Consider the following 12764-nt stretch of genomic DNA (forward strand, 5'->3'; position numbering starts at 1 on the left):
GGCAATCCACACTCCAGTCCAGAAGGGGGCGTGCACAGTGATGCAACGCCGTTTGCTTTTCGCCACAACAGGAAAAAGAGCGGAAGAAGAAGAGACAATTTATCCATTAACCCAAAACAAGAGTTCAGATGGCACTCGAGCAGGGTTTGAAATTAACAACCCGCCAAATATGGGTAACGCTGTCAAATCACTAGCCAATTTGGTGTGTTTCTTATTATGTTTACTCACTTTGCCGGGGAAGCTCTTCTGGGCCAATTCTGTGCAGATTTAGCGCAAATACTACAAAAATTAGTTTATAATAAATTAAATACGGCCTATTGCACAGAATCTGCGCATAATATTTTCATGATTTGTAATCACAGCATTTTTTCTTTTGTCAAATCAACTTAAATAATTTATATAGTTCAGATAACCTAATATTTTGAGTTTCTGATGATTAAATCAATCTCCTTCATTGTTTTAACTCAATTTTTCCATTTCAATGAACTTTTTTTTTTAAGTTAAACCAACAATTTTTTTTTTTTACAGTATACTTGAACATGCAGGTCACTACGCAACAAATAACGGCGCACTTGTTCATTTGCATTGAAGGAAAAGCGAAGGTTAAAAAGCCATTGGTTAACAGATAATAGATTATACATATAATCAAATTTTTGGTGAAAAGGATGAGGATGAAAGAGGAAGGGAGTAGATAGCTGGATGACAGGATTTTGTTTGAATAAGAAATTAATGAAATCCTACACGATTTTAAGACGCGAAACAGCACGTGCACCAATACTCAGCGAAGAAGAAGAACACAACACACGAATATGGACGTCAGACTGAAACTAGTGCTGCAAACTGTTTGCGCGATGATTTGCTCGGAGAAAAAAAAGAAAAAAATAAGATTTACGCGGTGACCTCAACCCATGCCTTGCTCTGATTGGCTGTAGCTCATGACATCACCGAGGTTGAGTCGTGCGACAGCTCTGGATATCCTACATGCTAGATATTTTTCTGGCGTCTGTGAGCACGTACCGTGATACATCTCTAAAATATATACTACTGCAAACAAGCAGCGAGCAATTAAAATATTTGCCATTTAGCACATTCAATCTTGTAATTTACTTAATGACTTTTCTGACCAGATTAGAATTCAATTAATGAAACATATACTTGTTTTTACACTTCCACTTCATTTTGTTTTGTATATAGTTGTTCTAGCACCATAACTCAAGTGAAAGTCACTTAACTAGTCCAGTTAAGGCTAAATTACTTTCATTAAAACATAGCCTTACTATTTACGCTATTAACCAGGACTTGCATCCGTGCACATGCAATTACTGCGCTGTAATGAAGTCTCTAGTCACAGTTATAAAGGCTACATCATGAGAAGGATGAGACTATAACAATCTGGCTATCAAATAACCCTTTAACTCTTTCAAAATAGTCATTTAACCATCTGTCCCATAAAATCCAACATTATAGCTGCCTGGATTCATTTTCCTCCTGTGAGCGGATTGGCCCATATAGGCGCCTCCTGAGTTCAGTGAATATTTCATTTCATGCTATCTACCCTGATATAAACGCCCACAGAGATCTTCATTTTGATTTATAGTCTGCGAAATCTTGGGGAGCAAGACCATTGTAATTAGCACAAAGGGGGTTGCATGAGGGTTTTTAAACAAATTTTTAGCTCGAGTGTGTTTGTGTTTGCGTGCTTACCTGCAACGAGTTGAGATACTAATTGCTTCTTCTCGTTGAGGATGTTGACAGACACGTTCTTAGAAGACTGCAGGAACAATGGGCTTCCCTGACATTAAAAAAGATACAAATAAATAAATAATAAATTAATAAATTCAACTAAATTGTCTTCCACACTATAAAAAGTTGTAACCTGCAATTGTTCATTTAAAGGCACAGTAGGCAATTTCAAAAATCATTGTTGAACAATGACAATTTTGACGATGCGTATACATACATTGCTCACATGGCACCCTTTAACGTCAATATAACACGCTTCGGTTATGGGTAGTTTTAGCTCTAATGTAGGGTTAGTGTTCGACCACTAGGAGGCGCATATATATCTGCGTCTCATATTGACGCTAAAGGGTGCCATGTGTGTCGGATGTCTACGGATCGGCAAAAGCGTCAGTATATGACGTCTTGGGATGAGAACGGGCTGGTGTGTGTGTGTTCAATTGTTATTCTGCTTAAAACTACCGAAAAAAAAACCAGCCAGTGCAAAATACACACAATCAAGAAACATTCTCTTAAAACAAGTCTTAATAATTTATGTAGTCATGCTTATCAGGTGAATGTGTCTTGTTTTGAGGCTGTTTAAATTTTGTTTCAGGGAAATAAGACAACAATTCTCGTTAAAAATGATTTAGCGGTTGTACACGTTCGCCTGTGAGTGCACAATATCCTAGGCAGGGTACTGTGCAAACACTTGGTAAAGATATCTCTCTCTATGCTTAGGGGCCAATCAAAAATTAACACAGCATGCATGTCTGGGTTGATTTAAGTGTTGGGCAGATGGTCTCCTCCAAGAATAGATAAAAATAAATAAATAATAAAATACAATCCATCTGCATATAGCTGAAAATAGTGAGAAAAAAACAGAACAAAAACCCAGATATCTGCCAATCTAGAACAAGATTTCATGCTCCAGTTGACTCGTTAAATAAAGATACGTTTGTGTTGCATATTAAAAGCTAGAGATACGTCTTTAATTTAAATTATGCATTTTAGTTTTGCTGCTCTGTATTAACTCAAGTGTGAAATGCTTTCTTTTTAAATGCTCTTCATTATTGTGAGAACATCTGCAAAAATAGGTCAGAAACAGAAAAAAACGTCTACTGCAGTTGTGAGGCTAATTAAGAGGAACACAAGCTATATTTTCTATGACTTGCACTTATCTTTCAATAAACTCCTTGTCATTGAGTACATTAAAATCAGGAAAATACATAATTATCTTCAATTCTAAAGCTGTTTTTTTTTTTTTTTTTTTTGACATTAATTTTTTTGCTCAAAGTTATACTGTAGCCACTCCACATTTTCATTATCCACAATTTTGACATTGAAAAACTTCCATAAAGATATTTTAATATGAATTCATTATTTGTCAGCTATATTAGGCTGCTGATACTTTAAGACCTGACACACAGATCAATTATATTGTTACTAGTGTCAAACGATTAAAATATTTAATTGCGATTAATCACATTAATGTCATAGTTAACTCCATTCTAAATGTCTCTTGACTTCTTTTTAAACTAAAATGTGCAGACAAAGTACACAAGGTGAATTCTGATTTCATTTTGACATTAAAGTCTCAATGTAATAGAAATGTGAAGCAGATTCATCATATGCTGATACTGGTGGAGAGTTGTTTACACAGAGAAACATCAGGAATGCAACAGGTGTTCAATTATTCATACGCTGTGACCTTCTGAATAAAACATCTAAACGTCTATAACATCTAAAACGTACAATCTAACATGCGACGACAAACAACAAAAGGTTTGGAATATTAAATTTGAAGGCATCATCACTAAACAGTGTGAAATAATTCCTTCATTATTTCACACTCTCTTTTGGATGATGCCTTCAAATTTAATATTCCAAACCTTTTGTATGTTAGATTGTATGTGCAAATAACAGCTTGCGAGTCACGATTTTCGTCTTTGCTTCCACATTTAACCCTCTGATGGTCCTCTGTCACTTCTGACCGAATAATTTTCTGTTTTGAATTATTAAAAATCACAGCTTCATCGGAAGGTTATGATACATGGTGACTTTTTTGGCATTTGGTATGTGAATACAAAAAAAAAAAAATGAGGTCATGACCCAAGCATGCTAAGTGGTCATAAAAAAAAATAGTCACACTCGTGGTCTTCGGTCAGAAATGACCGACCCATAGGAAATGAATGGGAAATTTACAAAAAAACTACAATCTACAAATCTACAAAAATTTAGTTCATGATCCGAGCATGCTAAGTGGTCGTAAAAAAATTAGTCACGATTTCGGTCTTTGGTCTTTTTTTTTTTTTTTTTTTGGTTTTTTTTACAATTTTTTAAATAAGAAAGTTTTTGAGATTGTTTCAATTATATATTCAAATCCACCAAAAAAAAAAAAAAATTGTTCATAAACATCTGGGGAATTCACATGCCTCTCCATAGAGAGCTGTACATGCCATATAGTAGTTACACCATGATTCTACACTTTTTCTCTGTACTGTAACCAGATGGTGCTAATTTTCTTCAAAAAAATTTCTGAAGACCTAGACTCTATATTAAACAAAAATACTGCATTAATAATTAAAAAATAATATATATATATATATATATATATATATATATTTCCATTGAACAAATAGACCATAAATATTGCATAAATATTAATAAATTCAATCAAATTGTCTCAAAATACTAAATTTAAAAGAATAAATATTATAGAACAAAAATAAATTGCATTGATTTTACTGGGATGGAAGAAGTTTCATTTTTAGGCCTCCGTTCACTTCTGACCGAGAAGGCCCAGGACGTGACCCATAAAGGAAGACCATCAGAGGGTTAAAGTCGTATGAATGTGTAAATTGGCAAGGAAAAACACGTCCAAATGAGAAACTTTCACTCTCTGATGGTTAAACTTCAACGCGAATCACATGCGTGCCGACATCCTTGTGGATCACGGATCACCCCTAATAATTAATGAACACACTTATCATCATGACTGATATCTTACCAGAGATGGAAAAATATCCCACTCCAGTAAGTAAAAGTGTCCCTAACCCCAAATATGTTGGTCAACAGCACTTCACTCCACGTTTTCTGCATATATCTATAAGCTGGTTATTTCTCCTAGTGTCTCCATCTTGTCAGCATATGGTGTTTGTCTAATTCTTGGAGTGAGTCTTTTATTCCTACAGGAGTTTCCTCTCATAACCGAGCCATTGTTATTCAGCTCATCTCCTCTGTGTGTTTCTTTCTGTCACTCTGTCTTTCACTCTCTGTAGTCTCAGATGAGATCAGTCCAGCACTACTGTACACATTATCAAGCCATCCATCCACTGCAGCCTCACTGATACTGGACAGCATGCTGACAGGCCCTGATGTGCACTTACTGGTCTGGACTGGATTTCTTTGGCATACAGCGGCTGAAGGAACTCCGAATCGCCCTCCAGTTTCAGGCCTCTTTCTGTGATACGCAGGTGACCCATGCCATCCTGCAGAAAGAGAGGAAAAGAAAGCGAGAGAGAAATACAACAGGTTAATCACATGAAGGCAAAAAAAAAAAATGCTCTGTAAAATGTAAAATAGATGTAAAATAGATTATTACATTGATTCTAATTGATTAGAATTTGGCTTAATGAATCTTAAATAAATAAATCTTTAATCAGTATTTTTGTCCAGTAACAAATTGTAAACAATCGTTAAATAATATTTAAATTACAATCAAAATTAAATTTTAAAAAGCTAAATTTTAAGGAAGACTCAATTATCAAACCTCTCAAAACGATTGTTTGCTTAAAAGAGTAAACCTCCTTAAAGGAGTAGTTCACTTTAAAAAAAAAAAAAAAAAAACTTTTGCTGATAATTTTCTCACCCCCGTGTCGTCCAAGATGTCCAGGTCATTCTTTCTTAAGTCGAAAAGAAATTAAGGTTTTTGATGAAAACATTCCAGGATTTTCTCCATATAATGGACTTCAATGGGAACCAAAAGGTTCAAGGTTTAAAAGACAGTTTCAGTGCAAACTGTTCAAAGGGCTTTAAACGATTCCAGACGATGTATAAGGGTCTTATCAAGCGAAACGAGCGACCATTTAATAAATAAATAACAAAGTTTAAGTTTTATAAGCTCAAATGCTCGCCTTGCTCTGTTCTGTGATGGGCGTTCGTGACTCTCCTGTTTGAATTCATTTATCAAAATGAATGAATATTTTTGTGTGTCATTTGGTTCATTCAATGAACGAAATGAACGAATTGACTCGGGAAAAAAATTCGTAAATTTTAATGAACGAGTTCGAACAGGAGAGTCATGAACGCACATCACAGAACAGAGGGGTTTGCACTGAAACCGTTTGGACCTTGAACCGTTTGGTCCCCATTGAAGTCCATTATATGGAGAAAAATCCTGGAATGTTTTCATCAAAAACCTTAATTTCTTTTCGACTGAAGAAAGAAAGACATGGACATCTTGGATGACACGGGGGTGAGTAAATTATCAGCAAAAGTTTTTTTTTTTTTTTTTTTTTTTAAGTGAACTACTCCTTTAATATAATATTTATGAGAACTACGAAGAGCTGCAGTGCAAGTGACCGGCTTTCGGGTGTACGAGCACTGCCTGCACATCGTCATGATTTTGTTTATCTCTCATTGGACTTGAGTTTCCACGTCCCATGTGAAACTGTGTTTATGTTGCACCAAGTGGAAGGTTCCTGCCAGCCAATAAGTCTGGCCTGCACTAAGCATTAAACACATGCAAATGTGTTTTTATACAGGGTCCCAATAGCTAGCTCAGCTTGTTATTTTAACATTACTATTACAGTAAACATAGACTGTTTTCTTTGAAGTCTGAAGCCTAATCTTTTGCCACTTCCTAGTTGTATCACCATATTTATTAATGTTCACATCAAAGGATCAAAGTGCCTGTCACAATTGTACCCTGCTTTGGTCTGCTGGCTATTTTCGTTGCACAACTGCCATTACCGTGAGCAAATATGGGGAATGAGTTGTATTGACTTCTATGAAAGTCTGTAGCAAACTCTTTGAGTCCTGCGGTTGCAATTTGCAGGTCTGTTTGGATTGAGAAGACGCATTAGCATGTGGATAGGAATCAAAGGAATCAAAGGCGGTGTGTGGAATCGCAGTGTTACCTTAGTAGCCTATAAAGGGGAAGAGGAGTATGAAATAATGATAAAAAATAGACTCAACTTTCCAGAATTTTAGTCAACTACATTAAAAAAAAAAAAAAATAACTAGGAAGGTTGTGCACTTTGCATAATATATTTATATTTAGTTTACTTATAATAACTTTGACTTGAAATGTTTTTTTTTCTATTAAACTAAGTCTATGTAATTATGTCTCAATTGCGCTGTCTAAACACAAAACATTTATGTTAAGTAAAAAATTCTTACATCCAGAGGGTGGCGGTATAGTGCGAACCGACTGCCATTTTGCCCGAACTTAATTTGATTGTGTTCAATCTGCTTAAATATATGTACAATTTAAGTTTACTTAATCCATTTGTGTTGGATTGACTGAACCTGGGTGGTGCTTTTAGTTCCCAGCATGCTTTGCATATGGTTGAATTAAGAGAGAATAAATGTTAAAATTAAGTGTTATTTCATGTTTTTATTTTTATGTTATTTATTTATTTTCTTACTTTAGTGTAGAAAAGGTGAAGACTTGATAGTGTGTAATTGTGTTTGATGTAAAATTACATTTAAATTGCAGTGGGTTACCATTGTGGAGAAGAGTGGAGCATTTTGTTTGTCTGTCGACTGATTTAACTTATTTCTATTGCATTGATTGAAGGAGCATGTAAATCTTAGCATTTAAGATGCTAATATGTGCTAGAAAATAGCTAGCTATAGTCCATCAATTTAATTATGTGTTACTGAAATAATTGAAATATAAATAAATGAATGAATGAATATAAAATATAATGCCTGAATCATGTCAGGAAGCCTTTAAAAATTCACGTTGAGACTACTTAAGTTGGGTCGGTCAAGATTACTTAATTTCATGATGTTGAAGTTACATGAACAAATTATATTTGTTTAACGTAACCCAGAACCTGTTGACGAAAAAACAGCGAATTTTATGAGGTGGCTAATTCGTAACAATTCATATGCCCTCACTCGTACGAATTAGTAAGATTTTGCTAAATTGTACATATTTTACGAATTGGCCAATTCGTATAAATTCGTACGAATGACCTACCCCTTACCCCGCCCCTAAACCTACCCATTTCGTGAGTTTAGACAAATCATACGAATTCGTACGAGTGAGGTCGTACAAATTAGCCACTTTTTAATCATTCGTCGAATTCGTACGAATTGGTCGTGAGATAGTGTTGGTAAAAAGTAAAGTAAAGTAAAGCCAACATATCATTTTTTTAGTGTAAAACTTGACCAACCAAAACAGGATAGGTTGACTAAATAAACCAAAAAAAAAAAACATTACAATTATCATCATGCTAATTAGCAGCTTGTAACCAACTATCATGTTCCAAAACCAGATCCAAAAATCCCAAATTTATTTATTATTATTTCAGTAGAAGAGATTTAGTAAGTAAGTAAAGTTTATTTTATAGAGCAAAAATCACAAAGTGCTTTACAAAGTGCAACCACAAAATAAAACCGTATACAATCAGTAAAATTACAACATTTAAAAAGCCCAAAATAAAACTAAATGCTTGTCTAAATAAAAGTGTCTTAAGATGCCTTTTAAAATAATCGATCGAGTCGGTCACACGGAGGAACAAAGGCAAGGCAAGATTTAGTGCAGGTTGGAAGTAAAACTTTGCGTTTGTGGTGATAGAAGGCAAACTATAAAGATACAGGAGAAGGGAAGGAAGGAGAATGAGATTAGGCCCCATATGATAGTGAATATTTCCAATTCTTGAATCAAAGCAGTGGCGTATATGGGCAGAGGAAAGGCAAAGAAAATGATGAATTATTCAGGCATGTTTGACAGAAAGGCCGAAAACTCTCAGGTGCGTTTCCGCACGGGACCAAACAAACCTCCTCTGGCGAGCCACAGTTTATGCAGCATCAAGAGTAAATTGATTTCCACCACCAGTGTCACTGCTCTGGCTGTTTGATATTTATTGTGGACGAGAATGTGTGAGAGAGGAGAGAAAGAGGAGACAAGAATTGCAAAGAGGGGTCGGGTGAAAAAAAACAATCTCCTTTATCGGATGCTGTGACATTGAGCATTGAGACAGTTTAGAGTGCTTTAAAAAGAAAGAAAGAAAGAAAGAAAGAAAGAAAGAAAGAAAGAAAGAAAGAAAGAAAGAAAGAAAGAAAGAAAGAAAGAAAGAAAGAAAGAAAGAAAGAAAGAAAGAAGGGAGAAAGACACAGATCTTGTGGAATTAGCAGATAGATCCAGATCTCCAAGTGTGATCATTTCCCCTTGGGCTATGATGGACCCCCTTTCTAAAATATAAAAGCAACTGCATCTAACATGTTGATTATGAGAACTGATTAAATTAATCTAATCTACATTTGGCCTTCTTAGAAGATGATCAATGATATTCGCTTCACCTACACTGTAAAAAATATTTTTAAGATTTGTTATCACAACATATTTTCTTTTGTCAAATCAACTTTATAATAATTTATTTAGTTGCAATAACTTTTTTTTTTGATTTTCTGATGGTTAAATTAATCTCCTTCATTGTATTAACTCACTTTTTCCAGTTCAATCAACTTAAAATTAAGGCAACCAGGTTACTTACTTTTTTAAGTTAAACCAACAATATTTTTTTTTACAGTTTAGTAATCACAACATTTTTTCTTTTGTCAAATCAACTTAAATAATTTATTTAGTTGAGATAACATATAATTTTGAGTTTCTGATGATTAAATCAATCTCCTTCATTGTATTAACTCACTTTTTCCAGTTCAATAAACTTAAAATTTTAAGGCAACCAGGTAACTTACTTTTTTAAGTTAAACCATTAATATTTTTTTTTACAGTGTAGGAATTTGACTAATCAGGCTATCAATATAGTCAAATAATTTGGGAATAACCCTAATTATTAATGTTTTTTTAAATGCTTTATTTAAACACTCAGTTTACAGAGTAAAACAACATAATAACACAACAACATAATAGTAAAAAAACAGAAGTTTGACAATGATAAACAGGAACAGAAGAAAAAAATAAAATTAAAAATTAAAAGAGGGCAATACTTAAATGAAAATAAATAGTAAAAAGTTTGAAAGACTTACAAATTTTACATGTTCTGAGTGCTTTTGGGTTAAGAGAGGAAGAAATTGTAGTGAAGTAATGTTTTATCTCATGCAAGAACACCAGAAAAATTGGAAAACTTACACTTGTGAATATAAAATCTACACAGGAAAATAATAAAGCAGGCATTTGAATCGGCTTCAAAACCCCCCAAAAAATAATGGTTTTGGGATTCATTGAGAAATTCTTCAAGATATTGCACGAGATAAACCCAATAACATCTTTCCAAAGTTGCCGAGTAAAATTGCATGACCAAAATAAGTGAAGAAGAGTTTCAGTGTCATTCATAAATGTTTCGTCAATCATTATTACATCATTGGGTCTTTAGTGACCCAGATATCAAACATGGATGCGCAGTATAGAACTGTCCTGATATTTTAATAACACTAACAAAAGAATAAAATAAAGTATATTTCAACCTTTTGGGAGTTGGAAGGGTTCATGTTTTATACCATCATCGTCGTCCTCGTCAGAACTCATTCCCAGTACATTCAGCATCTGGCTCATATTCGCAATACCAACATATTCTCAAAGCTATCGTTTTCAACGTCTTCAAAATCGATGTTATGATTACTCAATTGATTTGTTTGCGTACAATACTTGAATTTCAGACGGCAGTGTGGATTACGTTATGCTCATCTAAAATGTCATAGGTTACCATACTTTATAACAAACGTCAATTTCAATTTTTGCTGATTATATTTGTCTAACGCCTGTGGTAATTATGAGCGAAACATCACATCATCATTGTGTATCAGGCGTTTCCAACTTACTTATTGAGTCAGTTAATAGTTTCAGAGATTCAATTGTTGTTGCACAGAAAAAAATATACGCTATGCAATTTTTTACAAAGAAAACTTCTTTATAAAACAGTATTTTTGTTCATTGTTCAAGGTTGATGTTCTAACTCTAAAAAAATGAATGAGGGGAAGGGTGGTGAATAACATCCCGTAATCTAATGGGTTTAAGGGGTGATATCATGACTTCCAATCGGTCTTTAAAACCCAAAACCTGTTAAACACTAATAATGTCAAATTTTAGCTTATCTTATAATTGTTATTATTATTTTACACCGTTTTCTATACATTTTTCCACAGAGCCCAATTTCAGAACATGTTCAAGCAATGATTATTATGTTGACTTACTGACTTTTGAGTTGCGCTCTCCTACATAATCTCTTGATTATTTATTCATTATTATTCGGAAAGGTAATGATGAGGAAAAAAAAATCTGAGCAAGCATAAAACTCAATGCCAAAAAAATAACAGCAAGTATGCAAGGCTGTAAAACTCGAGCACATCTGCACAGGATAGCAATTTGGAAACAGTAGAAGGTGAAGGTCTAGCTCTTGAATCTTAATTAGCTAACATGACTGGATGGTGTAGGAAGATTACCAAGCAATGTCAGTGCAAGCTAATTAATATTCATGAGCCCAGTCTGGACCATATAGTGACTTTACAATCCAACCATCTTCATTCCCCACAATTTAAAAGTCATTCTGTTGCCAAGGTTGTAAAGCCATGCGATAGCTTCCTCCAGCAAAGCTATCTCATTTATATCTAGGTGATATCTTCCATTACCAAAGCTATCTCAACATATGTCATTTGTGATCATGTACACAAACTTGAGCTGCATGATTTGGCAGCACAAATGCGATTTTTGCAATCTCTGTGATGCTGGAAACGCTGTCAGAAAATAAGCTGCTCACGTGTACGAATCATACGGTGTCCGAGCGAGCTGGAACTGAAGAAAACATGCAAAAAGAAAAACACCCGCGAATTAAGAAAACATCTTCATCAGTTTCACAACTCACAACACAACCAAATAAAGAAACACGATGCAGATACACTGTAAAAAAAATGGTAAACTACTGGCAGCTGTGGTTTCCAGTGTCATACCGTAAAAATACGGTGTGTTACTGTTTTTGAAATTAACAAGTAAATACTGTATTGTCAGCTACAGTATAAAACTTTAATTTAACAGCTATATGCTCTAACACAAAAACATAGTTACGGTATGATCCTGGCAATCACAGCTGCCAGTAGTTTACCGTTTTTTTACTGGATTATTTTTTACAGTGTAGCAGCACGGACCACAACGGAAACGTTTCCTGGGGACCCCGATAAGTGACGAACCCGGCTATAGCTTCCCTATAGACCTTATTCAGAGCAGCGCCATGACAGGTATGAAAGTAAGGCTGTGAGGGATAGATTTACCGTGTTTCCAATGGCATCCGCTGTAAAAAGCTGAATAAAGCGGCTAGATTACTTACAATTTTCCACAGCTTACATTGTCGGGAGTTTTTTGTCAACTGACATTTCTTGGAAAGATACTTTTCCAGTGTTTCATGAGCAGAACAATCCGACAACACATTAAATAACAGTACAGCAGAAGAGATGCATGTCTATCCCTCACAGCCTCGCTTTCATTCTCATTAAAAATCAAAGATGGCGTTGCCGTGAATAAGGCGTATGCCCTACTCCATCCGAAGGGCAGACGGCAGAGCCCTTTGGAGTGAGCAGGGCACTCGTGTGCCAATGTGTAGCTGTTTAACACACTCGATGAAGGGAGCAATGGAAGACAACCTGGGATGTTTCCATGACAACGCAGCACGCTGTCCATCAGCTGAATAGCTGTTCTTACCACAAAATATCTTATTATTTCTCTTGACATAACTGTTGCAAATATTAGGAACACCTGTTCAATTTCTCATTAGTGCAATTATCTAATCAACCAATCACATGGCAGTTGCTTCAATGCATTTAGGGGTGTGGTCCTGGTCAAGACAATCTCCTGAACT

The 12764-nt window shown here is 34.9% G+C and overlaps 1 protein-coding gene across 3 annotated transcripts in view; it reads right to left on the bottom strand.

The window, feature by feature from the left end:
• The window catches only part of sgcd (sarcoglycan, delta (dystrophin-associated glycoprotein)), a 225730-nt gene that overhangs the window by 41983 nt on the left and 170983 nt on the right, over nt 1–12764 (bottom strand). For all 3 annotated transcript variants that reach the window (XM_039676954.2, XM_039676953.2, XM_039676952.2), the window contains exons 3-4: nt 5109–5210; nt 1705–1792 (exon numbers count right to left, since the gene is read on the bottom strand). In XM_039676954.2, the coding sequence (XP_039532888.1) occupies nt 1705–1792; nt 5109–5210 (190 nt within the window). The remainder of the gene's footprint in view (nt 1–1704; nt 1793–5108; nt 5211–12764) is intronic.

Source organism: Pimephales promelas, chromosome 19 (genome assembly GCF_988280905.1).
Source record: "Pimephales promelas chromosome 19, fPimPro1.hap1.1, whole genome shotgun sequence".
In the NCBI taxonomy this organism is placed as follows: Eukaryota; Metazoa; Chordata; class Actinopteri; order Cypriniformes; family Leuciscidae; genus Pimephales; species Pimephales promelas.